Source organism: Drosophila kikkawai, chromosome 3R (assembly GCF_030179895.1).
Source record: "Drosophila kikkawai strain 14028-0561.14 chromosome 3R, DkikHiC1v2, whole genome shotgun sequence".
Lineage (NCBI taxonomy): Eukaryota > Metazoa > Arthropoda > Insecta > Diptera > Drosophilidae > Drosophila > Drosophila kikkawai.
This window is the reverse complement of record NC_091731.1, coordinates 35,477,027-35,494,332: the sequence shown is the minus strand read 5'-3', so window position 1 is coordinate 35,494,332 and position 17,306 is coordinate 35,477,027. Positions and strand designations below refer to the sequence as shown.

At 43.9% G+C, this 17,306-nt stretch overlaps 2 protein-coding genes and 1 long non-coding RNA gene across 10 annotated transcripts in view; 2 read left to right on the top strand and 1 right to left on the bottom strand.

Annotated features, from left to right (window-relative positions):
* Positions 1 to 109: 109 nt before the first annotated feature.
* On the bottom strand, positions 110 to 16,351 carry sals (sarcomere length short). 8 transcript variants are annotated; one of them, XM_017182384.3, is made up of 9 exons: positions 15,376 to 15,419; positions 11,147 to 12,400; positions 3,766 to 3,889; positions 3,561 to 3,650; positions 2,490 to 3,240; positions 1,129 to 1,242; positions 786 to 1,048; positions 493 to 718; positions 110 to 432 (listed from the first exon to the last, which is right to left on the bottom strand). In XM_017182384.3, exons 2-9 carry the CDS (start codon positions 12,231 to 12,233, stop codon positions 232 to 234), a joined length of 2,856 nt encoding a protein of 951 aa, XP_017037873.1. In that variant the 5' UTR covers positions 12,234 to 12,400; positions 15,376 to 15,419; the 3' UTR covers positions 110 to 231. The 8 variants fall into 8 exon arrangements, with proteins under 8 accessions (XP_017037873.1, XP_017037875.1, XP_070142467.1 ...); XM_017182386.3 differs by having other exon boundaries at positions 11,147 to 12,403; positions 15,387 to 15,408; XM_070286366.1 differs by having other exon boundaries at positions 15,387 to 15,404.
* LOC108085688 (trichoplein keratin filament-binding protein) overlaps positions 329 to 17,306 on the top strand; it is a 31,653-nt gene continuing 14,675 nt past the window's right edge. The window contains exon 1 of the mRNA XM_017182395.3: positions 329 to 463. The gene's annotated coding sequence lies outside the window, so the exon portion shown is untranslated. The remainder of the gene's footprint in view (positions 464 to 17,306) is intronic.
* LOC138928886 (uncharacterized) lies at positions 6,039 to 6,678 on the top strand. Its single transcript, XR_011445294.1, has 2 exons — positions 6,039 to 6,387; positions 6,449 to 6,678. It is a non-coding gene; the product is annotated as an uncharacterized lncRNA (long non-coding RNA).

The following is a 17,306-nucleotide window of genomic DNA, read 5'->3' as shown; positions in this document are numbered from 1 at the left end:
TTGCCTGACGTCTCTAGTCCATAGCAAAGTTTTCCACCTGCTATATATCGATGTTTTCAACTATCGTTTTGTTCGATTTTTTATCCGAAGATATCGATATTAGCCCATCTCTAGTTAGTTTTTGTTTGTTTATTAATTGTTTACATCAGAGAAATAATAATTTTCCGGCAGCAAGGACGAAAAAAGGCAAGGAACGGAGACGGAGACTTAAACAGGAAACAAGGACGCCGACTAGAAGCCCAGATCGGCAATAACCGCGTCCAGTTCGTCCTGCAAGTTGGTGGCCCGCGATCGCACCTGCACAATTTGATCCTGCAAATTGTCCACGTTTGCCTGCAGCAGCACGTTGCACTTCTTCATCGCGGCGAACCGGCTCTCGTGTTTCTTCACCCGCGGCTCCACGTTCGCCTTCTTCACGGAGTTCGGCGAGTCCTTGCAGGATAAATCAGGAATATAAACACAGGTAAGTTCGAAAATTCATGTAATACTTACCTCCGGCTCGGACTCGCTGCCCGTCTCCGCTTCGCTGGCCTCAGACTCCGACTCCTCGGACTCGTCGTCGGACTCCTCCTCCTCCTCTTCGCTCTCGTCCTTCTCCTCGGGCTCCTCCTCGTCTTCGTCTTTCTCCTCGCCGTCTACGTCGTCCTCGTCTAGTTTCATCGAGGCAGCCATCTTCTGTACCTCCTTCTCCAGCTTCTTGAACTTCTTGTTCTCCTCCCTGTCAAGGCAATTCAAAAATTGGTTATGGAATCCTTCCCGGTCAAAGGTTTCTACGCTTTACTCACTTGAGAATCACGTGGTTCTTTTTCATGGCCTGCTTAAGGGCATCCTTCTCCTTCTTGGCCGCCTCCTCCTTGACCTTCAGCTTGGTCAGCTTGCTGCGCAGGACCTTCAGCTCCTTACCAGACCGGCGCTCCCTGCGCTCCGTCTTCTTCTCCTCCGGCTCATCCGGATCGCTCTCGCTGACCTCCAGCTCCAGTTCCGGCGAGCTGTCACGCCCGAAGTTGGCATCGCTGGGTCGTCGCGATCCATCCATAGATCCACCGCCCTGGGCGGAACACGAAATGGGGATAGGATACAAGAGAAGTACAGATTAGTGAGGGCGTCGCTGGCGGGGCTTGGCTTTACCTGGTGCCTTGCTGAGCGGTAGTGGTCGTAGTGGAAGCAATCGTCGTCGTAGTCGTCGTCGTCGTCGTAAGCAAAGCAATTACTAATGTGCAGTCTGTTAGTGCTTGGTGTCGCCTTGGCAAGAGAGCGTCAACACGGGTTAATCGGTTAGTTGCTGCGGAGGGCAAGAGCGCGAAAGCTTCCATGGGCAGAGGATGGGACGGATTTGGGCGGGTCATAACACCGCTTTGAGTCTGGGTAGGTTTTTGGTGGGTTCTTCTGGCAGCATGCGTGTCGGTGTAGAAGTCGGTTTTAAGGGTGGTCTGCAAGCAAAATCCTTGAACTATTTTTAATAATATAAAAAATTCCCTTTCCTAAGTCCCTGTAGATTAGGAAAGCAATTTTTTATTTTATTCACTAAAAACCCTCGGTTCTGAACGAGAGTGTTTTCTTTTTCTTTCCAAAATTAATTGACCGATATCAGAAGATATTAAAATAAAAATAAAATAAATAGATTGAAGCTAAGTTAATTGAAGTTAATTGAAGCTTAACACAATGGAACACAAAATTTAAAGGAAAACCCGGCCTTATTTGCAGAGAAAATTTATGTATTAAGTTACGAGTTGCCAAGAAAATTCCTTTCTATTAAACCAACAAAATTGAAGAGCTTTGTTGTGCGTTAATTCAAAGTCTTCATACTTTAAAGCCCAAACAGGGTCTTAATTAAATGCATGACTTTCGAAATTAGAAATTGCTCTCTTTGTTGTGAGTAATTTTGTGAAAGTTTCTGACCAATTATGATGCGGTCAAAGGCTTTGTGCGCAGACCAGAGTTAATAATCGAAAAGTTCTGAGTTTTTATAGGCTGTCAAAGGTGAGGTGAGGTGTCCCTGGGCGGTGGTACATTCCCAGACCCATCCTAGACTGGTGTCAAGTGTTGTCAGCTGATCTGTTTCTCTGGCTACAATAGCTTCTAAGGATAACTAAAGTAGGGGCTCTAAGTGGCTACTACAGATTGCGGTGGCTTTGTTAGCTGCTCCCGTCTACTTTCCGCCCTCGGCGGATGCAGCGACCCGGCCCCGGCGACACTAAAAACAAGAAAGGATGTCTAGCCTCGAGTACCGATGCCTGGAGTACCCTTGCAGACTCATTTAAATAATTTTTGAGAAAGTAAAATTGTTTTTTAAACTGTTTTCAAGCAGACGGACCTAGGATTTTACAATTTGATGTCTGCAAGAGTATTATAGGAAAGGGTTAATAGTAAGTTAGGAAAGGTTAAACCCAAATTTCGAACCTAAAACCGTCTTCCAGTCTCAACTGACAACACTTTGAGCAAAATCCATTCCCTTCCATCCTCAAATTTTGCCCTAAACATCGACTTACCTTCAAGGCCGCTGCCAATTTGCGCTCTAGCAGCTGGATCTGTCTGCGCTGCTCCTCCACCTCGGTCTTGGCCTCCACCAGCTGCTCGCTGGTGCTCTTGTAGTTCTGTTCCACCTCCTTGGACACCTTGCGTGCATCCTCGACCTCGCGCTTCAGGCTGTTCACAAAGGTCTGTTCGGCTGTGGGCGTGGGATCCATGGTGGCCACGATCACGTTGGAACCATACTCCAGGTTCTTCTCGCGAGATTTCTCTCGCTCCAGCTCGGTTTCCAGGGTGCGGATCTTGGCCAGCAGCTTTTTGTTTTCACGTTCCTGTGCCTCTCGGTTGCGGAGCTCCAAAGCCAGCATCTGTTTGGTGCTCTGGAGATCGTCACGGATCTTGTCAATGTCGTCCAGCTCGTCGGGACTCTCCTCGTCAATGGACATCGCCGACACAATGCTAGGTCGGGATCCTCCAGCACCCAAAGCGGTTGTACTAGCTGGACCAAGAGCATGGCTGCTGGGTGCCTCGCTGAGCATGTTGATCTTCGACTGGGACTTTTGTAGCTGCTCCTCGATGGTCATCTGGCGGCGGAACTTGCGCAGACCATCCAGCACGGGCTTGCTGCGATCATTGGTGCGTGTGGGCTTGAGCTTGATGCCGCCTTGGATCTGCTTGAGTAGCTTGTTGTGCGAGTTGTCCTTTTCCGTCTCGTAAATGAACTTGTCGTCCACTTTGGTCATAGATTTGCATGTTAAGATGGGCTGAGATCTGTGAGGAGATTAAGTAATCATTAGAACTTTTCAAGTTAATTTTCTCTTAAAGTTTTCATTCCAGACGCAAAGTTCCTCTGCTTTCGTGAGTTATTCATCTTATTTCCTCTTTATATTTAATTTTTAATTACAAAACTATTTAGCAGACTTGTTGGCCAAAAAGTTAACTGTGCAAGCATGGCAATGCTTGGCATTAAAAGTTTTGCCGCTTTGTTTACCTTTACCTTCCGCCCTAGTTGGTTTTTTAATTTTTGGGAGTGTTGCAATCTGTAACTACTTGTGTAATCCGGCTGGGATTACTCGCCGGTTAATACCCACCTATCGTTGCAGGCCACATGGCGCAGCTTCCTGCCGCTCTCCACCTCCTTCATCATTTCGGACCAGTCCGGGCGCCTTCTAGGTCGTGTCCTGCGAATCGAAGCGAATCGGAATTATGGTCATCCTATGAGGTATTCAGGGAACCGAATGCCAGAACCCAGATCGGGGATCAGGGTTTGGGAGCCAGGGGTCGCTATGCACTCACCTGAGCTTCTCGAGTGTCTCCTTTTGTGTGCTGCTGAGCTCTCGCTTCTCGCCGGGTGCCAGGGGCGGTGGTGGCGGTGGCGGGGCCTTGGGCACCAACGAGGGCAGCGGCGGCGGGGCGGGAACTGGAAAAACAAAAAGAACCAGGAATGCACCCGGAGGGTTGGGGGTTATTCTCTGCCAGATTGGAGGAATGGGGCTTTGGTGCTCGCTGCACGCTGCTAGTGGGGCCGAGGCGAGGACTGGTCGCTGGGCATTAGAGCAAATCGTCGGGTGCTGGCTGCGTGCACTCGCGGTTATTAAATATAATTTTAATTTAATGAGTTTGCAATTTGTGTCAGTTGTTCTTGTTTGCTGTTCTTCTTTTGGCTCCCGCTGGTTTCTGCTGTTTTACCCCCAGGCGGACTGGCCGCCCCCTGTTTAGCTGTGCTTTGTGGCCAAAGTTCCGCCATACATATCAATCGGGGGTAAGGAGAAAGAATGGGTGGAATGCACTTAAAAAAGGCATTAAACACCAGAATTTGTAAGGCATTCGATTTATTTACTTGAGAAATGTATTACACAAAATACAATTAGCCAAGTATTTGGTGGATTTGGAAGAAATTTACAGTTAAATGTTATTAAAAATAGTTCCAGAAATCTTTTTAAATTTGAAATGTTTTCAAAATCAGTTTAAAAGTATGGAAAAAAATATTTTCTAACCAAAATGCAATTCAATATGTATTTTTTGATATATTTTAGCGTATATTTAACGCTTATTTCAGGTGATTTTGATAGAGTTTCTAATTTTAAATCGCTTTACATTTTAAATTAATTTTAAAAAAATTTCTCACAGTATGGAATAAAAAATTCTTTGACCAAAATTGAATGCAAATGGTTTTCTTTTGTTGTGTGTAACAGTTTGTAGTTTACTTTAGACCCGCGTTTCAAGTGATTCTTAAATCTACAACTGTTTTTTTTTTATCACTTTCCTTGTACATAATGTTATTCAAAGTTGCTATAAACGAACAAGGAATTTAATAATGAAACTAAAATGCTTCTAAAATCTACAAGTAATTTTATGGCATTCCTAACAATGCAACTTTAAACAGTAATCTATTTTAAACAAAAAATCTTTAAAATTAAAAGCAATTTCTTATACAAATTGCACACTATTTAAAAGGTCTTTACAGTTTTTATTTGTAATTTTAAATACCTTCCGCTTCCCTATAGTTCAGTTTATAGTTCAATAATTAATGCCAGTGTAGTGCCATGGGTGCGGGTGGAATCCCAGACACATGGCTGTCTCTGTCGGAAGTTGCAGCAGAGATTGAAAAGTTAGTGCCTCGTCCTCGGCCTCGTCCTGGAACCTCTGGACCTGGCTTTGATGGTGTTTTATTGCCTTAACACCATTCAATTCGGTGAACGGGCGGGCGACGGACGGATGGACGGTTGGCCGTGGCCGAAGGGGGGTGGGCACAAAACTTTGATTGCATTTTTTACTTTGTCGGGTTGCGCTCGACTGGCTCTCGCACTCCCACTTGCTCGCTTTGGGTTTAAGTTAGTTTAAACTCTGCTGGCTGAGACGAGACCACCCTTCCATCCTTCCACCCTTCCGCCTTTACTTTTTCCCCATACGTGTTCTTCGTCTTGGTGTTCTGTTAACGAGGCCAATTAGGATTGGTAGTGTTCGAGAAAGCCCCCTTGCAGCCAGCTGTTTCTAATAAATTTCCGCTTAAATTGTTGCCCTAACAATGTTCACTTTCCGAAGCAGGTCTCTTTCCTTGGCCCGCTCTTTGCACCTCCCAGTCAACTTCGAGGTCGGTCGTCTTTCCTTCTTGGCCTCGTAATTAACAATTGAAAAACTTTTCCAGTTTCGATCCCACCCACACACTTACTCACAGGCAGGCACACATAAATATATCAAAAGTCTTTATTATTTTTTCTTGTTAATTTTTTATCGAATACTTTGCATTTCTTGCCCTGTCTCTTGCTTCGCTTTTTTGTTGTTGTTAAAAAAGTGTAAAAGTCAAACAACGCAGAAAGAGGAGGAAAACAATGAGGGCGCCGCCAAGTGATGAAAAGCTGACAAATCTGTTAATTAGCTTTGTTTGAGTGAGCCCTCCTCGACAGGAGGTGGAGATGGTGGTATGGGTGGTATGGGTGGTATGGGGATTTGGGTTAGTCATGGCCAACCAAGGCTTTATCCTTTGTCTGAGAACCTTCTCCTTCCCTTTTTTTTTGGTTTTTCGGTTTCTCGGTTGCGCCTGGCTGGATCTGCACTTAATCTTTAAGTGGTTGGCTGCCTTTTGCGGTGCATTAGTGTCTGGAAACACCATCCCCCAGCAGTCCCTCTCACCTGGGAAACTGGGGAAAACACCCAGAAAGATACAGAGTGTGGAAGAGAGAAGGAGCGGCTGGAAAACTAATCCGAACTCGTGTTACTTTACTGAATGAAATCAGAGCAAACGAGCAACTTGATTATTGTCTAGAGCTCCGTTACCTCCTGGATTTTTCCCACCATCACCACCTAGTTTTTGGGAGCTCTGACCCATTCATGTCTGCATGTTAATGAACTGCTTTTGGGGAGCTCTGATTAAAATACGTGGTCAACTTTTTGGACAGCCAATTGAGGACGCATTTAGTGAGTTGCGCTTAATTCGGTTTAGTAATTTATGGACAAAGGCGCTCCCCTTAACCGCCAGGAACGGAACCTCCCCCCTGACAGTTATCCTAAATCAGTGGCAAACAAAAGTGGAAGCGAACAAGAAACAAAAGATGGCAGAACAACAACAACAACAACAACAGAAACCGAAAAAGGGAAAAAGAAAGGAAGAGGGAAGAAGGGTGCCGGGCAGATAAAAGTCTTCATTCATTCATGTCGACAAAATTATTTCTTATTTAAATAAAAAGCAAGCACTGCCAGTAGGAAGGAGTGGGGTCTCGTCGGATCTCCGAGCTGCGAGTTCCCAGCTCCGAGATGATGCTACCCACTTAATATACCGCAAAGCCCGCACTTACGACGTCGCAGAATGAATAGCGGGGTATGTAAACATAAATTTTGCGAGCTCACTCCCGGGTCTGTTCCAACTCCGGCCCGGGTATGGACCCCCTTGGTATCCACGCCCACTGGCTCATTGTGTTATCATCAGCAGAATATTCTATGCATGCACAAATGTTGCCGTTGTCATTGAATCAAGTCGGAGGAGTGTGGAGTGCCAGGGTCTTCAAAAACTGGCAAAGTCGTGGGGGAAAATGGAGTGGGAAAAGGGGGAACTTGTTACTGGGTGACTGGTACTGGGATACACAGGGAAAATAATTACTAATTGAAGTCCTATATTTACTTTTGTAATCTTAAACAAAAAAGGGACCTCTTGGTCCTTTTTAATATTCATAACAATGTAACTAAGATCTCTAACTCTAAATGCATTTTAAAATATTTTAATTTCGTACAGTTTTCCTAGTGTACCTGATAACTCGTGAAGGAGAACGGGGGAATAACAGTAGAGTCCTGCTCATGGACTGCTGCCTGCCGCCCGATGAGTGACTTCCCAGCTTCCAGGCTGGTGCGCTGCTTCATTGTCTGCCGGGGCATGATGAAGCACCGCTCAGCCAGCCCATATATTTCATTGCGGAGAAAGAGAGAGTCAGTTCCCTCTGAGCTCCTCTATCCGTATGATTAGCGTTTTTGCCTTGGCCAGAACCCAGTGCAAAATAGGGGCCAACAGGGATTACATGGGGGATTTGGCAAACTATTTGGAACCCTATTAGCTCTGAAATTATGCATGTTGTATTCCCCCTGCAATGCCAAGCATTTCAAAGTGAATCTACTTGGTAAAGTCACATTATTCATTCTAGGTGTTATTTTGAGTAGAATTTCAGTTACCGCTTTAATTTATTTAGCTAATCATGAGAACCCTGATTTAATTTCTTTAACATTTCGTTTCGTCGTCTTTCGTGATTATTAAACGGTTTTGCTGTTTCCGCTCGACGGTAACCCTCATTTAATTCCCTTTGTGCCCTAGGTGATGGGCCTCAAGTCCAATTAGAAAATTCAATTTCAATTTGGATTTGTTTCTGCCATCGTTTGGGGGACACTAATCCAATTATGCAGTCAACCATTTCATTGTCGCCCAGTATAATTATGGCCAACAGCTATTGGCCAATATGAGGGACTCTCTCTGTGTGTGTGTGTGTGTGTGTGTGAGCGATTTCCTTTTACGTCATTTTTACCACGCTATTTCTAAATTTGAAAGAGCCTAATCATCTTTTATGCTCCGTTGAATGGGATACACACAGGGAACCACAGAGAGAAACATAGCCACCTCATCACCCTCACCTATTGAAAGTCGACATTTCTAATGACAGCCGAACCGCCACCCACTTGACCCTGACAAACCGAACGCGAAGAAAGGACCAAGTAGAAAAAAGCGGAGAACGAAGGAGAAAGAGGACTAGGAATTTCCCCAAAAAAAATGGGGCGCAGCCGTTACATGTCTCGCATCTACACACGCATACATAGAGATGAGGCTCATTTAAATAAAAGAAAATATTTTTGTCCTGCCGCTTCTGGTCCTTTTGAAGACATTCGAGCCAGGGCCAGGGTCAGGGGCAGCGTCGGGGGCCGGCGGCAGGGTAACTTGCGGCCAGCGCCGTCTTTTATTTCGTTTTGTTTTTTAGTGGCGGATATTTGAATATAAATGGCGCATTTAGTTAGACTCTATCAAGCACATTCCCATATATCTTTGGCAGCTTTCGGCTCGACCCCCCACCCCCCACCGGAGATTCCAAGTCCAAGTTCCAATTCGAGTCCAAAGTTGGCCTTTTATCATTCGATAGTTGCGGGTTTCGGAGGGGGGCGACCCGAACTCTCTGGCCGCCCGTGTCCTTATGCCTCTTTACCATTCCTCATCTGGCTTTAAAACATTCCATTTTATGTTGTAGTTTTGACAGAATGAGCAATAATCATGAATTTTGCTTAGACCATAAAAAGAAACTCCACTTCACTCCACTGAAACGGGGACCCTCCTGCCCAGACTTTACCCTGAACACATTAAATAAATGTTTCGCCTTCTTCCTTTCCTTGTGGCCTTCTTTGCTGCTCCCTTTTTCCGTCTTTACTTTTTGTTTCCCTTTTTTCGTTTTTGATAGGGTGACAGCTTTAAAAAGGACAAACGTTGCTCTGTTTTATTTTTGGCGGACAACGTTTTTTGGCCATTTTATTTAGTGACCTCTTTGGCCAGTCTCCTCCTCTTCGATCCTTTTGTTTGTCGGTCAAGATTAGGAGGCATTTGCGGTCACGTTATTGCCCACTGATTAGGACGGGGACAAAGGCAAGTTAACTGCCTCACACGTAGCCGCCTATAGCCCCTCCCCGGTGTTATCCCGTTCGCTTTTCCAGGTCCTAACGAGCTTTTCACTTCATTTTAGTTGCCTGCCTGCCCCCAGGGGGAAACTTGAGGCCTTCTTGCCCACGGGGCGGCTTCCTGCAATTCAATTTTGAGGCCAGGTGACGGCATACTTATGCAACGCACTGTCGTTCGTTCGTCCGGGTTCTTTGTCTTTCAGGCAGAACCCTTGCTCCTAATGCTCCTCCTTCCCAGCCTCGCGGCGGGAAAGTCCATTACAAAATTACGGCCTTCTCAAGAGTTGAGAGTGTGTGGCAATAAATACGGAATTAGAGAACGTTTGCTCCCATCATACCTTTTGTATTGTTTGCACTTCCAAAAGCAGGTGGGGGGTTGTGGTGATGAGATGGTATCCTCCCCGGAAAAGGGAATTGAAACCCAGAAATAAAACCCACTCGCAACTGCAGGCAGGAAAACACTTTGCGCCCCGTTCGGCTCAATGCACAACACTCACTAAAATTTAATAAATAAAAAATGATATATATATTGCTTTATAGCCTTGTTTCTCCCACTGTGTCTCCCTCAGTGTTCTCACTGTCCCTTGTCCGTGTGCGCTTTGTGGTTTTTGTTTGGCCGAAACATTTTGATGAAATATATTTTTTTACACATTCATTTCAAGTATATAAATTCCCATATTCCTCTATATGCGAATATTTGTGCACTCTGGCAGCGGTTCGTGTATATTTTCCTGCGTTTTTATAAATGAGCAGACCGCGCTGGCTGAGAGCGACAGGTAACAGACATTGATGGCAGCGTGAGGGAAGCGTTTCCGTTTGATATTAAAAAGGGGTAAGCATCAGAGTTTACAATGCAACGTTTGTTCATTGGAAAATCCAATAAAATATTTAATTTGTTGAAAAAATTTAGATGTGCTCAAATGTTTATATTTGTAAAGGAAAAAAGTTGTTATTAAATTGGATTTAAGTCTGGAAAAATTCATTTCGTATGAAAAACTAGCTAGAGCAGAGCTTGTAAAATGCGCTCAATCGTTTTAATCAATCGTTTTCTCTTGCAATGCAACCGAAAATAAAATCTTTAAAGAGTCTCACACTCGCTTTTGTTATGCCTTTTCACTCAATTGCATTCGGAGAAAGAAAATGTGGAACTTTCTGAGAGTGTAATTGCAAAGAAACTCATTTGTTATTGTTTTTGTTGCAAGAGAGCAGGTGAGAGAAATAGTACATTTATATACAAAATATCTCTTTGCAAAGCAAGTGGCTTAAAAAGAACGAAGTCTGCTCTTGGATCTTAACCGAGTTTGAATAGAAACGAACCAGACTGAGACGTTTCTTTGATTAAGTTTTCAATAGAGCTCGCGGGTAACCTTCACTTTGCGGACTTTTAGTGAAACGCCAAGTAAACTTTCGAGCTCTGATTATAATTAAACCTTAAGCAAATAAAAGCAAGTGTTATTTCAAACTTTAACCTTAAAAGATACGTTCATAAAGGACGAATTCACCTTGTCTCCCCCATATATCACTCATACGCCCCGTTAAGCGTTCATGCTAAATGTTTGCCAAAATCCAAACTTAGTGAAATACATTCACCAAGCATATATATATTAGCCATGACACATTTGATAATCTCTCTCAACTGGCCGCTCACGTTCCCATCCCCATTGAGCGAATCTCATGCACATATCGCTCATACGCCATGATGACGCATTATTTTTGTTTTGTTTTGCCCCACTCTGCCACTGGCCACTGGCCTTGCCTTTTGGCCAGGGCCGACGAAAGTCCCAAAAGCGGAATAGCCAAAAAAAATATATAGAATATTTGCCAACAGCTTCCCCCTAACGTATAGTAAATACAAATATTCGTTGGGTTAGACATTAGACATTAGACATTAGCCATTAGAGAAGCAAAAGGGGCGATAGTTTACAGCGCTTGTTGAGTCGATCCATCTGCGGAGGTTAATCGGGGTTAATCCAGTCGGGCATCGGGTTAGGTTCCATCACAGGAGCTGCTGAAGGTCGGATCGGATCGGACAACTTACCATTCTTGATGCTCGGCTCGCGTTTCAGGGACGCTTTGCGCAGGGTCTTGGTCGTGAACTCGGGCTTGGGCTCCTCCTTGGGCTCCTTGAGGAGCTCATCGATTTTGGGTACCTTCTTGAGAACGGGCCGGATTTTGGCCAGGTCGTCGGTGCTCTTGCTGGGCAGCGGCTTCTCCTCGCGCTTCACATGCCGCAGCTTGGGCTTCTCCAGCTTGAAGCGTCGTCGCCGCTCGCGATCCTCCTCGGTCTCACCCTCCTCGGCCTCGTCGTCGTCCTCGGTGGCCATTTTCTTCATCGACCTGTCCCGCTTGACAACCACGCTGCGCAGCTTGGGCTTTTCCATTGTGAAACGTTGGCTCAACTCACTTTCTGGCTCCGGCTTCTTGTTGACGGGGGTTGGACGCAGTTGGGCAGCCTTCCGAACGTGCTCGGGCACCTTCTCGTCGACGGTGGTGTCCTCCTCTTCGCTTTCCTCTTCAGACTCGCTCTCCTCCTCGCTTTCTTCTTCCTCTTCGGATTCGGTCTCTTCTTCGGTCTCTTCCTCCTCCTCTTCCTCGCTCTCCTCTTCCTCGGATGAGGATTCGGGTGGTGGTGTTGGCTCCTTTTTCTTCTTTAGCGCCGAGGTGGTGCCCAGTGGCTTCTTGGTCACAGCAGTGGGCGTTACCTTCTTAACGGGCTCGGGCGCTTTCTTGGTGCTTACGGGTTCGGGTGTCTTCTTGGTCGCCAGGGAAGATTTCTTGACGGGCTCAGCCACCTTCTTGGTTGGCTCGGGCGTCTTTTTGGCGGGTTCAGCCAACTTCTTGGCCGGTTCGGGCACCTTTTTGGTCGGTTCAGCGGTCGTCGTGGTGGTTTTCTTGGCCACTGTAGTTGCCTTTGGCTTGGTTGTTGTGGACTTTTCGCCATTTTCCTTGGTCGCCGGCGTGGCCTCGGCGTTCTTCTTGGCCCACGGCGTGGTGCTGGGCTTTGTGGTGCTGGCCGTGGCAGAGGCGCCGCCGTCATCCTTTACCCATGGCGGGCGGAATGTGGTGCGTCCGCCGGGTGCACTGCTTGCACTGCTCGTCCCCGTGCGGGGCGTCACAAAAGGCATCGCAACTTCTCGTGGGGACTTGTCCGGATGTCTCGCTGCTGCTTGCTATGTTTTTTTTTCTCCCTGGTGTTTATGGCTGTTTAATCCTCTAGGGGCCGATGTCGTCGCCCGTCTATTTGCACACTCTTTTTAAATAATTTGCCTTGGATTTTTTTTGGACGTTTTTCCTGCTGATGAAAACACAAAACTTTGCACATTAGCAGCCGCGTCGGGGGAGAGAGTCGCAAGTTGTCCGAAAAAGTTCTTTCATTCAGATTTTCCGTGTTTTTTCTAGATTTTTTTTTGTTTTTGCCCCGTCGAGTTCTATTTTACTTTTGATAATTCTTTTTTTACGCGTATTTTTGTTCGGTATAGATTTTATTTATTTTTGCTTTTTTTTTACTGCGCGAATTTTTGTTGCTGGGATTTTTATTCGTGGTCCGCTGTGGACGATGAGCAACAGCTGTTTGAGATATTTTCAATCCGATTCAATTCATTTCAATTCGTGTATATTTGGGTATGTTTCATTTTCAATGTTATTTTTAACTGAATGCGCTCATTAGCTTTGCTGGCTGTTGCCGCCGCTGCTGCCGAGAGACAGAATGTAGGCCTTTGTGTCATAGTCATGGACAGGGACATTCATGGATACGGGTATAGAGATTTAGGTGCAGGCAGTGGCCAGGGGGAGAAAGTGCGGTGGACGGGGACACGGGGCGAATGTATCAACAAATCCCAACTGAGAGGAATGCTTTTGCAAGTGCACGCAAAAACAGCAAACAGTTGGGGTCAGAAAAGTGGAAAAGTTGTGGAAAAATATTATTTTTAACTAATAATTTTTACAAAGTTTATGGTAGCAAAAATAGTCCTTTTTATACCTTTTCAGGGTTTTATAATTTCAGTCAGAAGTTGGTAAATTAGTGAAGGAGTTGTTTCCGACCCCAAAAAGCATATATATTCTTGAACAGCATTAACAGGCGAGTATTTCTAGCCATGTTGGAAGAAAATAAAAAAATTTCAATTTTTTTCAAAATTTGATAAGGGGTTACATCATTAAAATTTAAAAAAATTGCCAAAAATTTTGATTTCTTAAAAATTTTAATTTATAATGCACATTTGTTAAGCTATTAAAAACTAGCATAGAAAAGCTTTCCGAATTGAATTTGTTGCTTTTTTGGCTTAGTTATGATCGATTTTTGATTCGAAGCCATGATCCTATGACAAACAATACATATTTCGGCTTTCCTTTTTAATTTAATATTAATATTAATATTATTTGCCACAAGACTGAAAACTTCGACCTAAAGAATTGCCAAATCTCTTTGAGACAAATTAAATTCCTTCATAAATTCTCTAATAATTTCACTACCATTGTAAGGACCCCTATTCTCTTGACCACAACTATTCCTGCCTGCGAATATGTCCAGCTAAAATGTGTGTCCGTCCGCCGCTGCCTTCCGTCCGTACATATGCACTCCAATAAACAGCAACAACAACGACAACAAGAGGCGGCGCGGAGTGCATGGGAATAGAGCAACAATAACAAAAGCAGAAACGATTTGCTCTGCCACTGGCTGCGATATGTAAAAGGCGAAAATATTTAATTTTAGGTTCTTTGTGCCGCCGAGAGTCCAAAAAACAAAAAAAAAAAAGAAAAACCGAATGAGAGGGTGAGAGAGCGGAATCAAATCAAAAGAATAAAAGGAAACACATCTCTCTGGCGCTTTCTCGTCTTTAGCCAGATATATTTTCCTTTTTTTTTCCTCTCTTTTCCGTCCGCTTTGCTCTGCTTTTATTGTTGCTTTTGTTTTTATTCAACTGGCTCGTTTCACAAAGTAGACAGCAAAACGTACACAAAACTGGGGTGTATGGAGAAAATAAAAAAGAAAAGCCTCCTCCCCCCCACAAAAAAAGTACCAAAAAAAAGAGCGAACGCGAGGAGGCAGAATGAAATCCGAATTTGTTTCATTCCATTGCCATTTCCATGGCCGCCCCCACTGAAAAAGCCTCCCGACCCCGGTCCATGTCGTCGTCCATATTCATTTCAATTCCTCCCGTTCGGGGGGCCGATTGCAAATTTTTTGGCCAGAACGACGGAATACTTTCTCGGTCTTTCCTGCATCATGGAGGCGTTAATTAAACATGACATGCAAATAAAAATTATACTTAGGCAAACAGCAGAGCCTCCATGACGTGAATTTCTCAGTATATATAATATCTCTATGTAATTCAAAGGATATGTATGTATCCTGCTTTGAAATGGATCCATTTATAATTAATTTATGGATTTTAAAGCATTTCTGGCTTATCAGTTCTTTAGTAACTCGTAAACAAACAGTTGGCCCAAAGAGTTTTTAGTTTTTTAAGAAAACTTTGAAGGTCCCTAGCGAGACGGCAAAGGAATCATAAGAGAGCATCTTCCTTTTGCTTTTCTCTTTTCTCAATTTCTGTGGCAAACTTTATAATTCGATTTTAGGAAAGTTCTACTGTATATTCCAACATTGCACACAAAATGCGAGACAAAAAAGCTAAACAAAAAAATACAGAGTAGGAGATTCAGAAAAAATGAAATTTCAATTAAAATTGTTAACGAGAGACTCGAGCTAATTTGGCTCGAAAGTCGTGCGGAATTCGCGTTTCGAATGGCAAACAAAAAAGATATTGCTATCGCCAGGGCCGGCAGCATATTTCATCCTAAGATTGCCTGTCAACACAAGTGTTTAAAAATATCGCCCGGTGGCGATATTTCGGGAACAGCCATTCATAACGCCCCTCCAGAGAGATTTATTAGATCGATTGGCCGCGCCGGTGACAAGAGCTAAGCAAAGCTGCGCATTTCGCCATCCAAAATGTACACGAATTTTATTTATATATTTTGTGGATATTTCACGGTTTCTTTTTTCGATGTTTTTCAGATATTTTTCAGTTATTTTTCGGATTTCTTTTTTTTGTTGATTTTTATTATGTGTATTAATTGGTTCATTCGCTCGGTTTCGCTGCAGTTTGCTGCGTTGCACATCGTTCGCGTCGTTGTGTTGTCCTCTTTATATGTATACAACCTGTGTGTGTGTGTGTATTGGCTGGGTCAGACACCCGCAAACACCACACACTCACATTCACGGACACCCACATACACAGACACCCACACACACACACTCGCACTGACGTAGAGTACACCTTCAGCAGCGGAGGCAGCAGCGCCTATGACGGCGTTTCAAAAACTAAATTCATACATTTTCCAACAGCCAGGCGATGCCTGAAAAATTTCAAAATTTTCACACACACTCACTCTCGCTGCGCTCTTTTGGGATTTCTCTCTACATTATCTCTTTTAATTTTGTTTTTTTTTTTTTCGGCGAGAGCACAGCATAATGAAGTGAAATGAAAATTTTTTGTTGACCGACAGAGGAGAATATTTTTAGCATCATTTTCGGTTCTTCGGGCCGAGAGGGACGTTAGCGCGGCTTGGATTGACCTTATGGCAGGTGCAGTTCAATGGAATTATTAATAACCTGGCTATGTGGCCCACTTCAAGGATGCTGCTGCTTGGCCCCTCCCTTGCTCGTTAGTTGGCTCTTATCAGGCGCCTCCTCGCGGTGAATGGGCCACAATTACGCAAGTTTCTCTAGCGGCATGAACGTGGGCGTCGCAGCTAATTTCATTTGAAGACACAGGGAGAAGGTGGTTTGAAAAGTGAGTGAGGGGCTGCCTCTCTTACCCTGTGATAAAAACCACTCGTCTAGAAAGTCCAAACCCATTAGTGCTTCTGTTCAGCGTTTTGTCAGGTCCAAATGATTCTCTCCAATGATCTCCGCCTTCAATATTTACATTGTCTCCTAAGTGGCGGTCGCTCCTTCGATTCACTCAATTGTGGGTTGACATTTCTGGGGAGTGCTGCAATCGATCGATTATCGGTCGGTGCGTGGTTGTATTTATAGTCTTGGTTGTTGGCTAATCGATTGGACTAGGGCTAGGCTAGAGCTAATTTGTGCAGTTACGAACCAAAGAGATTTTTTTAAAGTTATGTAGACCTTAAACTAACAAGGGTTCGGTTAATTGTATTAAGGGTTCCAAGTTTTATATTTACTCTTAATTAGTGTATACAGTTTCAGACATTTGCATTAGTTGGAAGTCGAAATATTTACATTTAAAATGTGACGTCTATGGGATAGAAATTTAGTATTTTCGGAATTTTATATCTGTGTATTTCTCAACCAAGATCATCTTTCCACGCCAGTAGTTCGATTAATCTTTTATAGCCTCCAATTTGTGTACTCACTCTAAATTAGTATATAAAGTTTCAGACAAATAGTTTAGTTTAAAAACAAAATACAACCAATTAAAAAATGCCTTTCTATATGGTAAACATTTGCTTGCAAAATCATTGCAATAACTGAGGGCAATTATGTAGTGAAAAAGTGTAATTAAAGCGCATGTCGAATGTCAGCACCACCAATATTTATTTAACTTGCAACGATTTTACCATCAAACGGACATTTTTTCCGGTTTCCTTTTAAAGCGCTCCCTAAAAGCATGCAATGGCCTATTTTTTCAACTGTCAAAGTCAGCCAAAAAGTATGCCAAATTAAATTGCCAAAAAATCTGCATGCCCACGCAGTTTGAAAATTCCCCATCGGCAGTCAATAGAACATTTTTATTCAAGCTCTTCAATAATAAGCACTATAAAAATATTAATTATATATATGTTTATGTTATATTTTCTATAAAAAGCTGCTTTTTTCACATCAAAAAAACATATGTTTGGGGACTTTAAAAAATCCGCTTAAAGGCGATTGGGTTTTGGTTGGCAGTTGGTATATGCGACTTCCCCCCGGGGGCCTTCAATAATTCAGAGAATGGAATCTAGAATTTTTTGCTATTTTTTTTCTATGGGGTGGCAGAAACCCCCCCGCGGAGTGGGGCTGCCAAAATGTTCGGAAAACCTTTCGTTTTGCGGGTTCGCCGACATTTTCATTGGCGCGCGTGCCGGAGCAAAAACTTGCGCGCCATCGAAATCGAATTTGACACAAATTAATTGCTATTTGATTTGACAAGTGCGAACGGCGTGAGGGGGGAAGTGCGGGGGAGTCGGTGGAT